This window comes from Phyllobates terribilis, unplaced genomic scaffold, assembly GCF_046119375.1.
Source record: "Phyllobates terribilis strain yellow unplaced genomic scaffold, ASM4611937v1 Scaffold_7__3_contigs__length_470593459, whole genome shotgun sequence".
NCBI lineage: Eukaryota > Metazoa > Chordata > Amphibia > Anura > Dendrobatidae > Phyllobates > Phyllobates terribilis.
In genome coordinates, this window is record NW_027362767.1 from 29006698 (window position 1) to 29029355 (window position 22658).

The 22658-nt window shown below is 46.1% G+C and overlaps 1 protein-coding gene across 2 annotated transcripts in view; it reads right to left on the reverse strand.

Moving 5' to 3' along the window:
- Window positions 1-227: 227 nt before the first annotated feature.
- The window catches only part of LOC141153490 (alpha-1-antiproteinase-like), a 71016-nt gene continuing 48585 nt past the window's right edge, over window positions 228-22658 (reverse strand). For both annotated transcript variants that reach the window (XM_073638328.1, XM_073638327.1), the window contains exons 3-5: window positions 3492-3756; window positions 1055-1202; window positions 228-456 (exon numbers count right to left, since the gene is read on the reverse strand). In XM_073638328.1, the coding sequence (XP_073494429.1) occupies window positions 268-456; window positions 1055-1202; window positions 3492-3756 (602 nt within the window). In that variant the 3' untranslated portion in view covers window positions 228-267. The remainder of the gene's footprint in view (window positions 457-1054; window positions 1203-3491; window positions 3757-22658) is intronic.

A 22658-nucleotide genomic window follows, 5' to 3' on the forward strand; every position in this document is an offset into this window, starting at 1 on the left:
ACTTCACGGTGTCAGTTTCATGTTCTCCTTTACCTCCCATTTTCTACATTTACACCTTAATTATAGATCATTATGGAAAGGAAATAGAGGAGCAACTGTCTAGTTAAAGCTGTTCCCTTCTTTGGGGTCAGCAGTGGTGCAGTGTTTGCCTCTCAGTCTCCGGTGATCTCCTGGGGTGGACGGGTCAGATAAATATAACGATGATGTAAAATAAGTGACAACATGGATAAAATGTAATATTTTATTGAAGAAATGTTTTGCAGAGAATCATTCCTGGGGGTTGAAGACTCTTCCAGTGAAGAGAACACTTTTGGCTTTGTGATCATACAATGAAAAAATAAAGGGACGATCATATTTGACATTAGTTGGAAGCATCATGGGAATTCCCTCAAGCGCTGTGACGCCGGCCGCCTCCGTCCCATGTTCATTAACATTGAGCACAGCTTTATGGACAGCCTGCAGAGGTTGAGAAGAAGCTTCTTATAATATATAGACTTAAAGAGGATCTGTCACTTGCTAAAATTAATGGTATTAAATACCTTGTAAAAAAAAAAAACCTGAGCTCCCCTGATTCTGCCGCTCTTTTCCGTTTCTTTCTACATTGCTCGATTACTGAGATATTCACATTTTTTGCTTTTGGAGCTCAGTATGTGAAATCTCTCCTTGTAGACCACTGGGCTTTTCTTTAGAGTCTTCTTTGGGGGCATACACTTTCACCCCTCCCTCCAAGATGCTGCCAATCACAGCTAGGTAGCGTCTGAGACGGCTAGATCAACTGTGATTGGAATCATCAGAGATTCAGGTGTGAAAGCGTATGCCTGCAGAGAAGAAAACCCTCAGCTGAACTGCAAGCAGAGATTTCACATACTGAGCTCCAAAAGCAAAAAAAATGTGAATATCACTGCAATGGAGCAACTCATCGCACAGCAGAAAAATGTGGCAGAATCAGGGGAGCACAGGGATTTTTACAAAGTATTTAACTCAATTTTTTGGAGCAAGTGACAGGTCCTCTTTAAGACATAGATATATTAATAGATAAAACTTTAAAACGTACCTTAGAAATCTTTATGTTGGCTCCTTCGGTGATTCCAGAAAGATCAGCCTTGTTTGAGAAGACATCTACTATGCCCATCTTACTTAATGTTTTCTTAAGGTTGACAGTACCAGTGATAGAGAATTTGGGGAGTTGTAGGTCTAGAAAACTGTGTAAAATGAAGAACAGAAGTACAGATGATATATGACAGATGCTTCATAGCACGGAAACCTCTGACCATGGCCCCTACTGTAATATTACAATCACCTTGTCCTCTCGGATACATGTCCGTACCCCTGCCAAACGGCTCTGCATATACTTACATGTATCCACAATGGCGGTCTTATGTGGGGTATGGGGCACACATTGGGGTTATATTTATACTGGAGATATTGAAGTATATACAGTACAGACCAAAAGTTTGGACACACCTTCTCATTTAAAGATTTTTCTGTATTTTCATGACTATGAAAATTGTACATTCACACTGAAGGCATCAAAACTATGAATTAACACATGTGGAATTATATACTTAACAAAAAAGTGTGAAACAACTGAAAATATGTCTTATATTCTAGGTTCTTCAAAGTAGCCACCTTTTGCTTTGATGACTGCTTTGCACACTCTTGGCATTCTCTTGATGAGCTTCAAGAGGTAGTCACCGGAAATGGTTTTCACTTCACAGGTGTGCCCTGTCAGGTTTAATAAGTGGGATTTATTGCCTTTTAAATGGGGTTGGGACCATCAGTTGTGTTGTGCAGAAGTCTGGTGGATACACAGCTGATAGTCCTACTGAATAGACTGTTAGAATTTGTATTATGGCAAGAAAAAAGCAGTTAAGTAAAGAAAAATGAGTGGCCATCATTACTTTAAGAAATAAAGGTCAGTCAGTGCGAAAAATTGGGCAAACTTTGAAAGTGTCCCCAAGTGCAGTTGCAAAAACCATCAAGAGCTACAAAGAAACTGGCTCACGTGAGGACCGCCCCTGGAAAGGAAGACCAAGAGTCACCTCTGCTTCTGAGGATAAGTTTATCCGAGTCACCAGCCTCAGAAATCGCAGGTTAACAGCAGCTCAAGTTAGAGACCAGGTCAATGCCACACAGAGTCCTAGCAGCAGTCACATCTCTACAACAACTGTTAAGAGGAGACTTTGTGCAGCAGGCCTTCATGGTAAAATAGCTGCTAGGAAACCACTGCTAAGGACAGGCAACAAGCAGAAGAGACTTGTTTGGGCTAAAGAACACAAGGAATGGACATTAGACCAGTGGAAATCTGTGCTTTGGTCTGATGAGTCCAAATTTGAGATCTTTGGTTCCAACCACTGTGTCTTTGTGCGACGCAGAAAAGGTGAACGGATGGACTCTACATGCCTGGTTCCCACCGTGAAGCATGGAGGAGGAGGTGTGATGGTGTGAGGGTGCTTTGCTAGTAACACTGTTGGGGGATTTATTCAAAATTGAAGGCATACTGAACCAGCATGGCTACCACAGCATCTTGCAGCGGCATGCTATTTCATTCGGTTTGCATTTAGTTGGACCATCATTTATTTTTCAACAGGACAATGACCCCAAACACACCTCCAGGCTGTGTAAGGGCTATTTGACCAAGAAGGAGAGTGATGGGGGCTACGCCAGATGACCTGGCCTCCACAGTCACCAGACCTGAACCCAATAGAGATGGTTTGGGGTGAGCTGGACTGCAGAGTGAAGGCAAAAGGGCCAACAAGTGCTAAGCATCTCTGGGAACTCCTTCAAGAATGTTGGAAGACCATTTCCGGTGACTACCTCTTGAACCTCATCAAGAGAATGCCAAGAGTGTGCAAAGCAGTCATCAAAGCAAAAGGTGGCTACTTTGAAGAACCTAGAATATAAGACATATTTTCAGTTGTTTCACACTTTTTTGTTAAGTATATAATTCCACATGTGTTAATTCATAGTTTTGATGCCTTCAGTGTGAATATACAATTTTAATAGTCATAAGAATACAGAAAAATCTTTAAATGAGAAAGTGTGTCCAAACTTTTGGTCTGTACTATATATATGACTTGTCATATATGTACTGTATAGTCTGGTTCTCCCTGGATGTGTCCCATTTTGAAGAAAATTAAGACTTTTTTGTTACTTCTTATGGTGCATGTGAGAATCACTACCTCTCTATAACAGCGCCCACATATTACTCTGAAATAGAAGAGTAGACATAGCGTTGAGTTTATGAGATATTAATATACAAGAGTGACAGAAGCACAAAGAAGAGAGGGAAGGAGAGAGTAGAGAAAAGGCTGTGTACATAATTATACACTAAGTGCGTGACCGGGTGACTAAAGACCGTCCTCCATAGCCTCTATAATGGCTGCCTTTTTTTTTTTTACTTTTCTTTGTTTTCTTATTTCACACCCGCACTTTATTGCATTCGTGCTGCTTTATTTTTTGCAGTCTTAGATACGCTGATGCTTCCTCACCTCCTGCGCATTAATTTCTTCCACTTATGAATTGAATCTTTATCAAAATTCTGTTCTATTTCGGACAACTTCCCCTTCTCTGGCAGGATGAATAAAGCACTGGCATCCCCTTTGTAGGATATGGAGACCACGGTGGCCTCGTCGGTGATGGCCGCCTTGTAAAATCCTGTCCTGGACATGAACGACACCTTCACAGTTTTGTTTTCATCGACGTGAAAATCTCCCTCCTTTGTCCATTCCTTGTCAAATGGACTTTCCCATTTTGCTGTAACGAAATGAAGAAAAAAATAATAGGAATAAGTTATTATGGCTTTGTATTATGTCTCGTATGGAGGGATAGCTGTAATATTATGTGGCCGATACCATTGACATCCAATAATAATTAATCAATGTCCAAAGCAAAATTTCAGAAAACGCTAGACACTATAACAACATTGATATCTACTTAATCCAATGAGTCTTAAACTACAGGATAACAGAGACTCTAGCTTAATAAAAGCAATTGTATTCAATACATGTAATTCATAAAAAATATACAAGTAGGGTAAGGACAAGAAACCTCCAATGCAGAGAGATGCGGTATAGTCATGTCTCAATGTATGTAACATTCAAATAACCAGGCGGATGAATATACCTTTATCGGATGAAGTAAAGTAAAACTAATTAAAATTAATAAGGAATGTAAATATCTCATTAGACCAATGAAAAAAGTGCCAACAGTGCAATAATGAGTAATCCCTTCAAATCAATTAGACCAGGTATTAGTATTGACACATCAAATAAATATAAAGTGCTAAGTGCCTATATAATTTGAAAACTCAAGTGCCACAATCAAGGCAGTTAAGCTTCTATCACATTACTTCATAATAGCAAAAAGATCGCTAAACATGTAATAATTGATTAGCTGAGGTTATTTGTTAGTGAAATAGGTATGGACCGACCACTGAATAAAGCTTCACCTCTCAGAACCCCTACGACGTTTCGCAATCAGGCTTCTTCTGGGGTTGTGTCTTTAATCAAAGGGGCCTGTGTATATATATTATATTGTAACCAGTTACGTTGCTTGATGCATGAAAGGAGGAAAAGAGAAAATGCCTATGATAGGTGCAGTGTGTGAGGGGCAGTCTGCAATCAAATGAGCCGGCATGATGTCACATTAAAGTTCATTTTGAACAGCCGCAGAGAAAACTCTTACGACGCATCGCACTCATGCTTTGTCCCGCTTTGGTCTAAAGGGACTTCCGGAGTAACGCGCAGTGGAACGCATATTTGGAACGCATGCGAACCACGTGATGCTCGTCTCCGGAAGTCAGACAGTTCTTTGGTCTTCTTTCTTTTCTCCATGCTCAATGTGGTACACACAAGGACACAGGACAGAGGTTGAGTCAACTTTAATCCATGTTAACTGGCTGCAAGTGTGATTTAGTTATTGCCAACACCTGTTAGGTGCCACAGGTAAGTTACAGGTGCTGTTAATTACACCAATTACAGAAGCATCACATGATTTTTCAAAGGGTGCCAATATTTTTGTCCACCCCCTTTTTTAGGTTTGGTGTGGAATTATATCCAATTTGGCTTTAGGACAATTCTTTTTGTGTTTTTTCATTGAAGACAAATTAAATGAAGATAATAATACCGAAGAAACTGAGTATTATCTGACAGAATTGCAGGGGTGGCAATACTTTTGGCCACCACTGTAAATTGCAGCTCGAAGGGAGTTATTTATTACGCTGAATGTCCCTGCCGGAGACTCTACTTTGGCCTTACTATGAGAGAACTGAAATTTTGGGTAAGGGAGCACGTGCAGAACATCGAGAAAGCAATCAGCATCAATGACCCTACGTCGCTCAAAACTTTTCCACGTCATTTTAAGTTATATCACAATTGTTCCGCCCCAAAGGCTTTAAAGTCCTAGCCATTGATCAAATAGATTTAGGCCCAAGAGGATGGGATTTGGGAAGATAATTAGCCCAGCTAGAAAGCCGTTGTATTTTTCGACTTGGTACCCTGAATCCACAGGGCCTTAACGAAGCCTCGGGTTTTGGATCATTTCTGTAATATATATATTACAATAATTAGGTTTCATGGCTTCATACGTGGCTGTTTTTATTGGGTTTTGGTTTTAATTTGCATGGTAATTGAGCACCATGTTTAAAACATCCTTGTTCTTATTTTTCTACATTTTTAACTTTCTCTGTGCCTATGAGCTTTGATATGTGCTAGTCTATTATATTTGTGTACTTCTCGGACTTTTCAATGAAGCTCGCTATATTTGCCGCCCTCTATAGCCATATTTGTTGCCCTCTACAGTTTATTAATATCTATGCATTTCTATAACCACAGAGTGGAGTACCGTATTTTTCGGACTATAAGACGCACTGGACCATAAGACGCACCCCAAATTTTGGGGTGTAAAATAGGGAAAAAAATAATTTTTATAAGATGGAGTCCGTTTTATAATCTGATTAGGTATCTTACCTGGGGGGGTGGTGGAGCAGGATCGCAGGTCCCTCCGTTCCCTGCCTCAGGAACCCGGCGACAGCAGAAGAGGTGAGATGCCGATGTCTGGTTTTGGCCTGTGGACTGGGGCCTTGCCTGTGGACTGGGGCCTGGCCTGGGGCTTGTGGACGGGCCTGGGGCTTGTAGACGGGCCTGGGGCTTGTGGACGGGCCTGGGGCCTGACCTGGCCTGTGGACTGGGGCCTGGCATGTGGCCTGTGGCCTGGCCTGTGGACTGGGGCCTGGCCTGTGGACTGGGGCCTGGCCTGGCCTGTGGACTGGGGCCTGGCCTGGCGCTTGTGGACTGGGGCCTGGACCTGTGGACTGGGGCCAGTACCTCTGCTGGTGTCTGGCGGTGAGGCAGATGAGCCGGGGCCTCTGCCGGGCTGTGAGCGGCGTCCGACGGTGAGGCAGAGGAGCTGGGGCCTCTGCCGGGCTGTGAGTGGTTTCCGGAGATGCGGCAGAGCAGCGTGTGTGGTTTCCGGCGTCCTGAGGCTGTGATCTGCAGGAAAATGGCCGCCGGAGCTCCGGGTCGGCGCATGCGCCAGCTCCGGCGGCCATTTTCCCATGGACTACGGCCTCGGGAAGATGGCCGCGGCCACCTGAAGCCGCACACGCTGCTCTGCCTCACCGCCGGACGCCACTCACAGCCCGGCAGAGGCCCCGACTCCTCTGCCTCACCGCCGGACACCAGCAGAGGTACAGGCCCCGGCTCCAGCCGCATCTCACCTCTGCCGCCACTGGAGGACCCTGCGATCCCCGCTCCACCACCACCGGTAAAGTACCGTTCGGACCATAAGACGCACCCTCACTTTCCTTCCAAATTTTGGGGAAAAAAGTGCGTCTTATGGTCCGAAAAATACGGTATATTTACGTCTGTTGCCCTCCAATTACCTTTGCCTTGGCCTTCTGGAGTAGAGGTCAATTTGTGATGGTTTGGTCGGTATGCAGAGGGGAGCGTATCTCGGATGGAGGGCCCCTTACATTTTTACGTGGGAGCATGTGGTGATGTGGACGGCGGTGGATGCCAATGACAAAAGAGAAATAAAAGAAAAAACTTGGACTTTGTTATTGGAGCCAACTATTGTTATCTTCACACTTACCTTTAGCGTGTTCCGTTTTGGAGCCCATTGGTGAGAATTTGTAAATATAGGATTACAATATTATTATTATTGATGATTGATTAACCTGGGTCCAATATAGGAAACGTAAGTATATATTTGTGAATATGGATATCAAATAGGATCAGCAGCAGCGTTCTTAAGCTATCGGTCCCAGTATAGAAAACACATGTATGATTTTTTATATCAGCTACTATCCGCAATAGATATATATTTTAGCTCTATTATTATACTCACTACATGGGCATCTGCATGGCTTCGCATATTAGGATGGGGGTTGCATGTGAAATTATAGGGATTTTTTTCTCAATATATTTTGCATACAAATTTTGAGATGGAGGAAATAATTGTTATTTATATCATAATACGGGATTTTTTGAGTTCACCCTGGTTTAGATTGGCATGTAGCCTTATGGTAAGGTATTATATAGGATTGGGACAAGGTATGTCACTCCCACATATATATATTAATATTAATTGCATTCACCAATTGATATATTATCATATATTTTCTTGTGCATGCACTTTCCTTTCTTATTTTATCTGTTCCTTTATTGCACTTTAGAGTAATAGCGTCACTGGTTGAATATTCTTTATCCCCTCACAGCCTTTTTATGTCTCCCCATTTTCTCTGCCCTTTTGCTTTCCCTGTCCTTGACTCACACACTATTTTCGCATGCACTGACTTACATCCTTGCCCACTGTGCATTACTCCGGAAGTCCCTTTAGACCAAAGGGGGACAGAGCATGCGTTCGATGCGCCGTAAAAGTTTTCTCTGCGGCTGTTCAAAATCAACTTTAATGTCGGCTCATTTGATTGCAGACTGCCCCTCAGACACTGCACCTATCATAGGCAATTTCTCTTTTCCTCCTCTCATGCATCAAGCAATGTAACTGCTTACAATTAGTGTTGAGCGAGCACTAAAATGCTCGGGTGCTCGAAGCTCGGGCCGAGCTCGCCGTGATACTTGGGTGCTCGACCCGGGCAACGAGCCCAATGTTAGTCTATGGGAGACCCGAGTTTTTTTGCGGCGGCACCCCCGGCAGTCTGTAGAAAGCCTAACAAGTGCCCAAAACGATAGTGACAGTGCTCAAATGACATGGGGACTGCATGGGGATCGCCCCAGGAAGCATTTCTAACCCCAGGTCACTGCTGTCAACAACGTGGTCAGAGGTATTAAGCCACTTTTACGGGCTCACAATAAAACGTTCAAAAACTAAACTGAAACGGTTTTCCTGTGAAATATGTTAAGGAACTTCCTTTCCAGGGTAAAGACTTGTATATAAGGTAAAATAAATAACCAAAAACAAAAGTACTCCGCCACACCTTGGGCTATGTTCACAAGTAGCATTTTTTATGCGTTTTTGCACTTTTGTATTGCTTTCAACCATGACTAATGCATTCACCGGGAAATGTAATTTTAACATTTTACAACCTTATCTGGCCATGTGCTGTGTGACACATGCATACAGTGCTGAAAAGACATGGGAACAGCATGGGGAAGACCCCTGAAAGCATCTCTGATACCCAGGTCACTGCCTAAAAGTGTTCCCATCAGAAGTGATCCTTGCCGCATCAGAAGATGCAGACTTGCAACTATCCCCGTGCAAGTCCTTGTCCCAGGGCAGTGTTCAATTGTACCTCCCCCATTCCTTGCAATTCAAGTGCAAGTATGCAGCCTGCCACCCACCCACTCCCAGGCTGCAATACCATACAGCTAGCTTGCTTGCACTTGAAATTAGGCCTTTTAGGCATGTGGAGGCAGACGCCAGCCACCATGTCATGGCTGCGTCGGTGGCCTAGTATCCATACTCAGTCCCCAGGCGCCCGGCGGCCGGGTGTCCACGCTCGGTCCCCAGCCGCCCCGCGGCCGGGTGTCCATAAACGGTCCCCAGCCGCCACTATTTCTCCTGGGAAATTCCCCCACACTTTTCTTAGCCTGGCCTGCTTTAGGGCAGCATTGGACGAGCCCACCAGAGAACCAGACTCCTCCGGTGGGCCCTGACTTCTCCATCAGGGGAGCTGAGAGTGCCAAGGTGAGGAGCATGATGATGATGATGGAAGTTAGCATCTGCTTTGTTTTCTTGGAATGCAAGCGTAAGTGTGCAACCTGCCACCCACCCCCAGGCTGCGATACCATACTGATAGCTTGCTTGCACTTGAAATTTGGCCTTTTAGGCATGTGGAGGCAGACGCTGGCCACCATGTCATGGCTGCGTCGGGGGCATGGTATCCATACTCTGCCCCCAGCCGCCAGGGGGCGGCAACGTGTCTATACTCGGTCCCCAGCCGCCCCGTGGCCGGGTGCCCACACACGGTCCCCAGCCGCCTGAGGACGGCCGGGTGTCCATAAACGGTCCCCAGCTGCCCCTATTTCAAGGACAGCCTAACCACAAACACGTGGACAAGTGAATGTGGCCAGGGATGGTCCATCTGACAGATGCCTTCACACTGAGTTAATATTGTGGAAGCCAGGACACAGTTGGACACTGGGATGCAACACGTTCTCCAGACATAGAGGATTGCGGGTCCTGGTTCAATCAGGCTTCAACACAAAGTTCAGAAGGTAGACAGCAGCAGTGGCCAGCCTTCTACACAACGAGTAAATTATTCATGATCATGAGGCCATCCATCTCCTTAGTTTTCTGTTCCTTGGAATGCAAGCGAATGTATGTAGTAGCGGCTAGGCCTGAGGTGGTCAGCGTTTTGGCGCATATCCTACCTCCTCCGAGGATTGCTGGATGTTTTCCTGCTGCTATCCCAGTTCTATGACTCCCCTTAAAACAAAGCTTCAGGTGATGTATGATGGATGAGGTGGTGGCAAAGGAGAAAGAGCAGGAGGAACAGGGACCATTCACATCAATATCAGGCCAGTCAACCACACATGTCTTGTAGGATATGTTTCTGTACCAAAAGGAGCGGTTCGGCTACACAGTTATAGGGCATACAGTGAATGCAATGCCTACCAAAAATTTTGAGACACTCCAATGCCCATTGGAAGTGACATGGAGGTCAGAGGGCCTTAACTAAACCGTTTTTTCCATTTATAGAAACTGGGTCTCCTGCACACTGTTGGCCTAAGCAGTGAATGGAAGGCTTTCCAAAAATTATGAGGAACTTGCAATGCCCCTTGAAACATGTGGATTACAGCATACTAAAAACCTTCTACCCATTATTGGGGAGTGGGTCTCCCTTAGTGTTCGCCTATGCATTGAAAACCAAAAGCTGACTAAAATTAGGAGGAAATGCAATGCCCGTTGGAAGAGTCGTGGAGGTTAGAGTTAATTAAAAACAACATTTCAATAACCCTTGGAAGAGACATGGAGTTCAGAGTGGTTTAACAAAACGGTTTTAATGCCCCTTGGAAGAGATATGGAGGTTGCAGTAGCTTAACAAGATGGTTTTAATGCCCCTAGGAAGAGACATGGAGGTCGCAGTAGCTTAACAAGACGGGTTTAATGCCCCTTGGAAAAGTGGTGGGGGTCGCAGCAGCTGTTAGGTGTCGGGCTGTTCCTGGATTCGAAAAGGGTGCAGAACCTTCTGTGGTCTCCCATTCCGGTCCAGCCAGGGCTGATGCTGCTCAGCATCGTCATCAGCTGGTCCACAAAGTGTACAGATTGTCTCTTGGGTATTTGTGCCTAGCAATGTTAAGCATAGGTTGCGGAGGGAGACAGGGCTGTTGGAGCCTAAGTCCAGGATTCTCCGCACTGAGCATGTCCGTGACCTGGCAGACCGTGATTGGTGGTTTGGCAACCACCTGATCCGGTGACCTGGCACCGCCTGATTGGTCACGGGTGACGCCACCAATAGTGCGAAGGTGGGCATGGCTTAGTCTTTAAAAGACCCGCCCACAAACATGGCGGCACGCTCTGATCATTGAGCAGTGATGCTGATGTGTGGACAACTGTGTTCCACGTAGTTTCCATAGGCAGGTGTAATGGAAATAGGCAGGCTAGTGGAAATAGGCAGGTAGCTCCGTCTTGCAGTCTGGCTCAGCCAAAGGGGTCGCCTAACACCCCGAGCAGCCTGCAGACTAGTGTTGAGCCACCCCCGTAGTGTTCGAGTTCGGTTCGGTTCGTCGAACACCCGTGTGTTCGCCGAACTGTTCGTCGAACTGTTCGTCGAACACCTTCGAACACCGTTAAAACCAATGGCAGGCAAACAAAAACACATAGAAACACATAGAAAACACCTTCAAAGGTGTCCAAAAGCTGACAAACTGCTCAGAAGACACAACTAACACATGGAAAAGTGACAAGTACATATAGTCATGAGAAAAGAAAAGAGGTGGAGGAGTAAAAGGAGGGGGAGACACAGATATAGGCATGTCATGCCCTTCTAAAATCCAAAAAGTGAGAAGCCGACACGTTCAGTCCGCTCCTGCCCGTGCCACCTCCGTGTCGCCGGGTTTGTGCCAGAGCCGCGGTGAACCCTGACGGCCAGCCCCCCTCTCCCAATACTGGTGCCTGTCCGCTGGTGGGTCGAGCGAGCCCCCCTGTGGTGGAGGCAGCTCTAAGTTTTTTCATTTAAATTGTCTCTCTAATTTGAATGAATACACGTTAAATCCATTTACAAGGATCTATTGGAGGGCAAGTCTCATGCCAGCAGCCGCGTAATTCCAGCTCCAGTAGCGTCCACTAAAGCTGCTGCAGTTAAAAAGCTTTTATAAGGATCGAGCTCGGCTGTCCACCGCAAGGCATCCTACTGCCAGTCCCAGCCCCTATGCCTTGGGGTGCCTACTGATGCTCTTCACTGAGTATCCCGTGGTCCTGAAGCATTTCCTTTGAAAAAATTAAGTGTCCAAACTACAGGTGGTGTAGCTTGCTTAACAGCCGGGATAATCCGCTGACTAGCAGACACTGCTACTAGGCACAAAGTATTTCCTGGGCTAGATGCAGTTAAAAATTTGTAAGTAGATACTCTCGTTGGATGCTGAGAAAGCATTCCATAGAGTCTCCTGGCACGCCATATATGATTCTCTTAAAAAGCTTGGGGTAGGGGTCTAGGGGACCCTTTTATAGCCAAAATCACGGCCCTGTATCACAATACGTCACCTAGGCTGAAGATAAATTGAACTGTAGCACCCTGAGGGCTCGGTTGCTACAGACGTATTGCACCTCACCCAGAGGTGTGATATCTCACTCTCAGGTAAGGATGGAGTGTGGATCAGGACCCGACACCTGAATGCATTACACCACATTGCCGTGGGGCAGGGCGACCAATATGCCCCTGAGATGGGCACGACAGTCCCTGTCCCTGGCTGGAGTGGGGGGAGGGAATACTGAGGAAGGGGAACCCTGTAGTGCAGGAGCAGGGAGGAAGCAGTTCCTGGGTGCATTGAGAAGGGAGTATAAAAGGTGGGCACCATCTTAGTTCAGTGCAGAGAAGTCTGAGCAGAAGTGGCAGGGAGCAGGGGCTCTGCATGAGCTCTGCTCCGGAGGCGGGCCTAGTAACAGAGGCCCAGGCCTGCAAGAGGGAGAAGGAAGGAAGAGGAGCGGAGAAGGCTCCAGGAACGAGGAATGAAGGGATCCCAGGGGTGCGGACGGGCGAGTCGCCACCGCACGCCCGAATCCACCTGCGTGGAGGGGTCAGGCCAAAGGGGGAGACCGGTCCCCGAACTAGTGGAGGCAGGAAACGACCCTCAGCTAGAAACCGGAGGCTCTGACATTTTATGTGGCGCAGCCCCTCGCTACACCCGCTAGGAAGGCACCACATAGGGTCAGGGAAACTGGCGCCAAGTTTACCAAGAGGAGGCCCGAGGCAGCCGGACAGAAGTGTTGGTAAGAAAGGCCAGACAAAGGACACACAAAGGGGGTCCTGTGAAGCGCTCCAAAGTTATCTGGGAGTTGTCTGAGCCCCTCACCTGGTGAGCACAGTACGACGTGGGCAGCCGTTACCTGCAGACGTGGTCTGGATAATAAGAACTGTGAGTAAAGGCCCTGAACTGCATCACTGACTCCGTGTCGTTACTGCTGCTGCCCTGCACCATCACCCCCATCCTCCGCATACACTGCCCTGAGGCTATACTCCTCCCGTGGGGAGTTATGCTACGCTCTGCTGCACCCACAACACCAGCCTCAGCGGTCTGCCCTGTAGCGGCGGTTCACTCTGACCGCAATCCACGGGTGGCGTAGTCGGACATTTAAACATCAAAAACACATAAATAGTTCCGCCACTGGTTTGACCACCCTGAGCCACGGAACCGGGTCGCCGCCACGAAGACTACAACCACCAGCATCCACCAAAAAGGGTTCGGCTCCGGGTGTCCCAAGGCCCAGGGGGTGCGTCAGAACATTTTCATCACCTTTCACAATCACCAATGGGACAAGGCAGGGATGTCCTCTGTCCCCTCTCTTATACATCCTAGTGACGGAGCACCTGCTCTCATCAATTCGCCATAACCCCAATATTAGGTGGATTGAGGTGGGAGGCACCGAGTACAAGTGCTCTCTATTTGCTGATGATGTCCTAGTATATATCACTCAATCACATATATCCATCCATGCTGTTATGGCTGAAATAGATCACTTTGTTACATGGTCAAATTTTAAAATCAATGCAGCGAAGTCTGAGGCCCTCGATGTCTCCCTCCCCAAATCCATATAGGATTCCATCCAGTCCAACTTTCCCTTTGCCTGGCCCTCACAGGGTATCAAATACTTAGGAATTCCTATTCATAGAGACCTCTCCCATCTATGTTATCTTAATTTTGGGCCCTTTATTGAACAACTCCATACAGACCACGGTTGGCAAGTTAGAACTGTAAGATTCACTACGTGAACCACTGGTGTTTTGTGGAAAAGCACATGTACACTGCGTTCCAAATTATTATGCAAAAAGTGTTTAGGAGTGATAAGGGAAGAATTTGTTTGTTTGTCAGTTAAACTCATTGATGGTGATGTGTGTCAGGGCTCTTTATATCACTGTAAGCAATTGCAGACACCTGTGCTAATTAGTTTGGCAGGTGTGTCCAATGAAAGGCAAGACTACTTAAGAAGGCTCTCTCACATTATTAAGCAGCCTACATTTTCTGCCAAAATGGGAAAGAAAAAGGATGTGTCGGCTGCTGAGAAGCAACAAATTGTGGAGTGTTTAGGTCAAGGCATGACTACAATCAACATTGTGCGATGATCAGGATGAAGTGTCTTGGCAATCAAGAAGTATGTAGCTGATTCACAGTACACACGTGTGCATGCTGATAAGGGCAAATTGAGGACTCTTTCCTACAGGCAATTACGTCAGGTTGAAAGAGCAGCGGCAAAAAAGCCTTGTCATAGCAGCAGACAAGTTTTTGAAGCTGCTTGTGCCTCCAACGTCCCCCGAACAACAAGATGCAGGGTCCTTCAGAGGTTTGCAGCTGTGCATACGCCATCCTGTCGACTTCCTCTATCCACTTCACACAAGCAGAAACGGCTCCAGTGGGCCAAACATTACATGAAGACTGATTTCAAAACTGTTTTGTTCACGAATGAGTGCCGTGCAGCGCTCGATGGTCCAGATAGATGGAGTGGAGGATGGCTGGTTGATGGACACCCCACGCAAACACGGCTACAGCGCCAACAAGGAGGAGGTGGAGTAATGTTTTGGGCTGGAATCATGGGGAGAGAGATTGTCGGCCCCTTTAGGATCCCTGAAGGCGCTAAAGATGAACTCCATAATGTATGTGGATTTTCTCAAACAGCACTTCCTGCCATGGTTCAAGAAGAAGAACCGTGTATTTCACAGCAAGATCATTTTTCTGCATGATAATGCACCATCTCATGCTGCACATAAAACATCTGCATCTCTGGCTGATATGGGCATAAAAGGGGACAAACTTATGGTGTGACCCCCATGCTCCCCTGACCTCTACCCCATTCAGAACCTTTGGAGCATCATTAAAAGGAGTGTCTATGATGGCGGGAGGCAGTTCACATCTAAGCAACAGCTCTGGGAGGGTATTCTGTCCTCATGCAAAACAATTGAAGCAGAAACCATCCAAAACCTGACAAATTCAATGGACGAGAGAGTTCAGAAGCTCCTTTCGAACAAGGGGTCCTATGTGAAAATGTAACATCACCTAGAATAAAGTTTTGAGTTGAAAACTGTTTGATTTCAGTTTCTAACAACCTGCTAATGCTTATAATTTCAAAAATGACCATTTTTTTGGTCTTTATTAAAATGAAAAGGTTGATCGAAAAGTTTGGGGGATCTAAAAGTGTGGCAACCCAGTAGTCATGATTACTTCGAATTCTGACAATATGAGGGTCATGCTGCAGGTAGTGCAGCAAGAAGGCACTTATGTGTCTTGCGCATCTCGGAGCCCCAAAATTATTTTCCGGGCTAGATGCAGCTAAAAATTATTATTAATTTTAAATCTGGTGAAGCTTTATTATAGATGGCCTAATAGGATCAGTGCTGCACACTGCTACAAAGCCCAAATTATTTTCCAGTCAAGATACAGATAAACATGATTAGTAATTTTAAATCTGGTGGAGCTTATTATAGATGGCCTAATAGAATCAGTGCTGCACACTGCTACAAAGCCCAAATTATTTTCCAGCCAAGATACAGATAAACATGATTAGTAATTTGAAAGCTTAAAACGGTTGGTAGGGTGATTTTAACCAATCATCAAGCTTTTACTCTCCCCAGGATGACACAGGGGTAGAAAAGTCGTTTCGGATCCATGATTTGTTCATCTTTATGAACGTGAGTCTGTCTACATTATCAGTGGAGAGCCGCGTGCGCTTATCTGTCAGCACACCACCAGCAGCGCTGAACACACGTTCAGACAGAACGCTGGCTGCGGGGCATGACAAGATCTCCAAGGCTTAAGTGGCTAGCTCCGGCCATTTATCCAGATTGGAAGCCCAAAAAGAGCAAGGGTCCAGTGACACAGTCATGGCTTCAATGTTTACTTGGAGATACTCCTGTACCATCGTCTTTAGGCGTTGACTATGTGTCAGACTTCTTGTCTCCTGTGGCCTTGCAAAGGATGGGCTAAAAAAGTGGTGAAATGATTCCGCAAAATTGATGTTACCAGCAGATACTGTGGTTCTGTTACGGTTTGAGTGCTGAACACTTGACGGTCCCACGGTTGGCAAGTTGGAACTGTGAGATTCACTACGTGCACCACTGGTATTTTGTGGAAAAGCACATGTAAGATTCTGCAACAGTCTCTGCTGATACTCCTGCATGCGTGCATCCCTTTCTATGGCAGGAATAATTTCTGCAAATTTACTTTTGTACGGATCTAACAGTGTGGCAACCCAGTAGTCAGGATTATTTCTAATTCTCACAATTCGAGGGTCATGTTGCAGGTAGTGCAGCAAGAAGGCACTCATGTGTGTTGCACATCCAGGATCACCAAGTCCCTGTTGTGTTGGTGGCGAGGTAACAATCATGCTTCCTTCCTCTGTCCTCTCCCCCCAACCTCGCACAACAGAAATGTGATCAAGGTCTCCCTCATCTGATGAGTCTTCCATCAGTTCGTCCTCCACTTCTTCCTGGGCTCCTGCACCTTCCTCACTAGTTTGGCTGCTACCATGCGCCCTGGTAAAACCATCTCCCCCACCCTCACATGCATGCCGCCTTGGTGCTGCCGACCATCTGGACCTTGCAGATGTTAGCCCTTCCGCATACAACTCCTCCTCCTCTACTTCCTCCACCTCCTCTTGTGCCACCACCTGACTCCGAATTCTGTTTAACATGTGCTCCAGCATGTAAATCACCGGAATAGTCATGCTGATAATGGCATCGTCAGCACTAAACATCTTCGTCGCCATTTCAAAACTGTGCAGAAGGGTGCATAGGTCCCTGATCTGAGACCACTCCTCCAGCGTGATTTGCCCCACCTCTGAATCTCGTTGGCCCAGGCTATACATCAGAACGTATTGCACCAGGGCTTGTCGGTGCTGCCACAGTCGCTGCAACATGTGCAGAGTTGAATTCCACCGGGTAGGCACATCGCATTTTAGCCGGTGAAGTGGCAGGCCCAACGACTTCTGTAGAGATGTAAGTCGCTGAGCTGCGGGATGCGAACGGCGGAAGTGAGCACACAGCGACCGTGCCCTCTGCAGAAGGCCATCTAGTCTGGGATAGTGGGCTAAAAATTGCTGGACAACCAGGTTCAACACGTGAGCCATACAAGGCACGTGTGTGACATTGCCCCGGCGAAGGGCCGCACCCAGGTTTGCAGCATTGTCGCACACGGCCTTCCCTGGTTTCAGGTCCAGTGGAGACAACCATTCATGAAATTGGTTCTCCAGAGCTGACCACAACTCCTCAGCTGTGTGACTCACATTTCCCAGACATTTCAATGTAAAAACCGCCTGATGACGTTGAGCCCTACTGCCAGCATAGTAAGGAGGTGTGCAGGATCCCTTCTGCGCAGTTAGAAAGCTTGTGGCATGACCAGACAGGCTTTGGGTGCAGGTGGAGGACCGAGAGGAGGTTGAGGAGGCAGAAGCAGTGGAGGAACTTTGACATAAAGAGGATTGACGCACAACTCGTGGGGACGGCAAGACTTGGACAGCAGCCCCTTGTCCTGCTGTCACCATAGTTACCCAGTGCCCAGTCAGCGACATGTAACGCCCCTGTCCATGCCTACTCGTCCAAGTGTCTGTGGTGAAATGCACCCTGTCACACACAGAGTTTCTCAAAGAAGCGGTGATGTTGTGTGCGACATGCTGGTGGAGCGCAGGCACACTTTTCTTTGAGAAGTAGTGCCGACTGGGCATCTGGTACTGGGGCACTGCGACGGACATAAGGTCTCGAAAATCCTCTGTGTCCACCAGGCGGAAAGGCAGCATTTCTGTAGCCAAGAACTTGCAGATGGTGAAATTCAACCTCTTAGCTTTCTCATGGCTAGGACGAAATGGTCTTTTACTTGTCCACATCTGAGGGACCGAGGGCTGGCTATTGTGCTTAGACGGGGTTGATAAGGGTGTCCCCGGCAAACTGCCGGTCTGTGAGGAAGATGCAGGCGGACATGTTAGGTTGCCTTGATCCAAAGGTGGTGCTATCGATGTCGGACAGCGCTCAACACCAGCTGGTGTTACCACCTCCAAAGAAAATGATGACCTGCCAATCACGCTGGCTGTTGCGGGTAAAGAGGTGGCAGGTCTGCGCCCCAAAACAGGTATGACTGCTGTCCCCCCAGTCACAGAGGATGAAGAGGCCGCGGATGCACAAGATATGGCAGACGGTGGTTGGCCCGGCCGGCTAGGCCGCATTGTAGCACACTGAGCTTCCCACTGCAACTTATGCTTCATGTCCATGTGCCGGTTCATGCATGAAGTACTCAAACTATGTATTTTTTGGCCTCTACTTAGCTTTTGCTGACAAATGTTACAGATAACATGAGTTGGGTCATCTTTATCGATCTGAAAAAATGCCCAGGCGATGCAAGGCTTAGCACCCATGCGACCTGAAGAGCCACCACGACTTGTGGTGAGAGGCAGAGTTGTGTTTGAGGATGCAGTTGTTGACGTGCTTCCAGTACTACGTCTCTGTCCAGGAAGGCGCAACCTGACCTCGTCGTCACTAGCATCTTCCTCCACCTCCTCTGCTGACCTCATCTCTTGGCTGACTGTGGGTTGACAGTAAGTGGGATCTCCAACCTCATCATCATCACCCTGTGCGTTATCACACCCGTCGTCCTCAGAGCCAACCTGTTCCTGCCCTGACAAAAAACTAAAGTTGTCGCTCCAATCAGGTATTTGAGTCTTATCATCGTCTTCCTCATTGTCTCCACCAACAGGAGTTACAGTTTGGGAATGAGGGTCTACATTATGGTCAGAACCTTCTGCGTCTGGTCCTGGATCCGACTCATAAAGATTCTGGGCATCAGTGCAGATCATTTCCTCGTCTGGATTCACAGAAGCGCTGGAGTCGACCTCTGATTCCCAGGCTATAGTATGAGTAAACAGCTCTGCAGACTCAACCATCTGTTCTACCTCATACTCAGACGGGCAGCTGGAGATTTGGGAGCTGTGAGGAAGCAAGTGCGATTGGGGTGACACCTTTGAGGACTGGAGTATTTGTGATGTTGAAGTTGATGTGGAGGAGAGCCCACTTAAAGGAGCACTTGATATCCGTTGAAGCACCAGCTGTTTTTGTGCCTCATCTGGAATTTGTAGCGATTGGCGTGGCCGTAAGAAAGGGATCTTATCACATTGTCCGCTAAAAGAAGTAGACATTTTAGTTTGGCTGGAAGATGGTCTTTCTTCTGCAGATGTTACTGTTGCTTTAACACCTACCCCACGGACACAACCTTTTTTCCCCTTCCCAACACGCCTATTCCCCTTTCCACCAGCAGCAGGCCTTTTTCCACTCATTTTGGTGGTTAACTAATTCACAACTCTGGAGTTGTTTGCACAAAAAAAACAATGGATGGGAACCGAGCAGAGCTGAGTGGCCAAACTGTGGTATTAGGCCAAAACTATTGGCTGGGTTAGATGCAGAAAAAAATTATATTCAATTTGCAACCTGATGGAGGTCTGTATAGATGGATTAATAGAACAAGTCCCACACACAGCTAGAAGCCCAATATTTTTTCAGAGGTAGATGAAGAAAAAAATATATGCAGTTTGCAACCTGATGGAGGTCAGTATAGATGGACTAATAGAACAAGTCCCACACACAGCTAGAAGGCCAAATATTTTTTCAGAGGTAGATGCAGAAAAAAATTATATTCAGTTTGCAACCTTATGGAGGTCAGTATAGATGGACTAATACAACAAGTCCCACACACAGCTAGAAGCCCAATATTTTTTCAGAGGTAGATGCAGAAAAAAATATATTCAGTTTGCAACCTGATGGAGGTCTGTATAGATGGATTAATAGAACAAGTCCCACACACAGCTAGAAGCCCAATATTTTTTCAGAGGTAGATGCAGAAAAAAATATATTCAGTTTGCAACCTGATGGAGGTCTGTATAGATGGATTAATAGAACAAGTCCCACACACAGCTAGAAGCCCAATATTTTTTCAGAGGTAGATGCAGAAAAAAATTATATTCAGTTTGCAACCTTATGGAGGTCAGTATAGATGGACTAATAGAACAAGTCCCACACACAGCTAGAAGGCCAAATATTTTTTCAGAGGTAGATGCAGAAAAAAATTATATTCAGTTTGCAACCTTATGGAGGTCAGTATAGATGGACTAATAGAACAAGTCCCACACACAGCTAGAAGGCCAAATATTTTGTCAGAGGTAGATGCAGAAAAAAATTATATTCAGTTTGCAACCTTATGGAGGTCAGTATAGATGGACTAATACAACAAGTCCCACACACAGCTAGAAGCCCAATATTTTTTCAGAGGTAGATGCAGAAAAAAATATATTCAGTTTGCAACCTGATGGAGGTCTGTATAGATGGATTAATAGAACAAGTCCCACACACAGCTAGAAGCCCAATATTTTTTCAGAGGTAGATGCAGAAAAAAATATATTCAGTTTGCAACCTGATGGAGGTCTGTATAGATGGATTAATAGAACAAGTCCCACACACAGCTAGAAGCCCAATATTTTTTCAGAGGTAGATGAAGAAAAAAATATATGCAGTTTGCAACCTGATGGAGGTCAGTATAGATGGACTAGTACAACAAGTCCCACACACAGCTAGAAGCCCAATATTTTTTCAGAGCTAGATGCAGAAAAAAATTATATTCAATTTGCAACCTGATGGAGGTCAGTATAGATGGACTAATAGAACAAGTCCCACACACAGCTAGAAGGCCAAATATTTTTTCAGAGGTAGATGCAGAAAAAAATTATATTCAGTTTGCAACCTTATGGAGGTCAGTATAGATGGACTAATAGAACAAGTCCCACACACAGCTAGAAGGCCAAATATTTTTTCAGAGGTAGATGCAGAAAAAAATATATTCAGTTTGCAACCTGATGGAGGTCTGTATAGATGGATTAATAGAACAAGTCCCACACACAGCTAGAAGCCCAATATTTTTTCAGAGGTAGATGAAGAAAAAAATATATGCAGTTTGCAACCTGATGGAAGTCAGTATAGATGGACTAATAGACCAAGTCCCACACACTGCTAGAAGCCCAATATTTTTTCAGAGCTAGATGCAGAAAAAAATTATATTCAATTTGCAACCTGATGGAGGTCAGTATAGATGGACTAATAGAATGATGCTATGCCCAAAAGATTTTACTTCACTAGGTGCAGTAAAAAAATTGGTATTCTATACACAGGTGGTATATCTTGCAACACAGATAGGCTACTCCACTGACTAACACACTCTGAAATAGGCCAAAAAGGATTAGCTTTGCTAGATTCAGCCAAATGCTGTGAAAAAAACTTGCACAGCACTGGCACAGACCTGCCTGGCAAAAACTGATAGGAACTGATGTAACCTAGTCCTGAAAAGGACTCCAATTACAATTAATCTTTACTCCCACAATCTATCTATTTAAGAGCACAGACCTGCCTGATAAAAGTCGTAGAAAATGCTGTAACCTAGTCCTTAAAAGGACTGCAATCACAACTATTCCCTACTCCCAAGCTATCTGTAGATTTGTGCGAAAATTGGCTTGAAATTAACAAGGTATAGCGCACACAGCAACAGCGGTGCCGTCTAACACGCAGCTGTAGCAGTGAGAAAATGGTGGCGACGGGGAAAATGGCTTGGTCTTATAGGGCAAGGACATGTGACATACACTGCCAATGACACATGCCCTTGCTTGTGTGAAAAAAAGCACTTCGCTCCGTGTGTGCGCTGCTGATAGGCTTACAGATTGCACCTCCCCACTGCAAATGCGGGAAAGAGAAAAAAAAATGGAGATCTTCATTGTTCCTGCAGAGATCCATCCCCTGCCCCTCCCCCCACCCCGCTGTACACTCAAACTGCGTATTAACATTAATTTTCATCATTACTGAGAAAAAATCCAGTTATGATTTTGGTGCACGAACAGTTATCGAACATAACCTCGAACAGCCGAATTTTTCTCAAATTGTTCGTGTTCGCCGAACGGCTCGAACACCGCCCAAAACAGCTCGAATTTGAGATTGGTGAACAGTTCGAGTAGAACAACGCTCATCTCTACTGCAGACGTCCTGTCCACGGCTATCGCCTGTCAGCCACGTGGAGTAATACCCTTCAGTCTGGTAGCACGCCGGCTGGAGGCACGTGTACCCGTCGGCTTAGTCACACACGCATCATAGCGCCGCCAGTGTAGTCCCTGTGTAGTTAACAGGGCTACAGCTACTTCCCTGGTCGCGCATCTCCTGTGCAGCTAACGGAGATAGAGCGAACCGCTATACCCGTTCCTGTGTGCAGTAACACGGAAGGGTTTATCATTTAAGTTGGTTGTTTTCCTTTACACTCGGAAAGTGTTCGGCAGCTGTCCACCTCACTGCATCGCGGACCCCGGGGTCGGTTGCGTTCCATTATAATAAAGTTGTCTGCAAACGCCCTCCTAAAAGTAGCTTAACAAGGCGGTTTTAATGCCTTTGGAAGAGATGTGGAGGTCGCAGTAGCTTAACAAGATGGTTTTAATGCCCCTTGGAAGAGACGTGGAGGTCGCAGTAGCTTAACAAG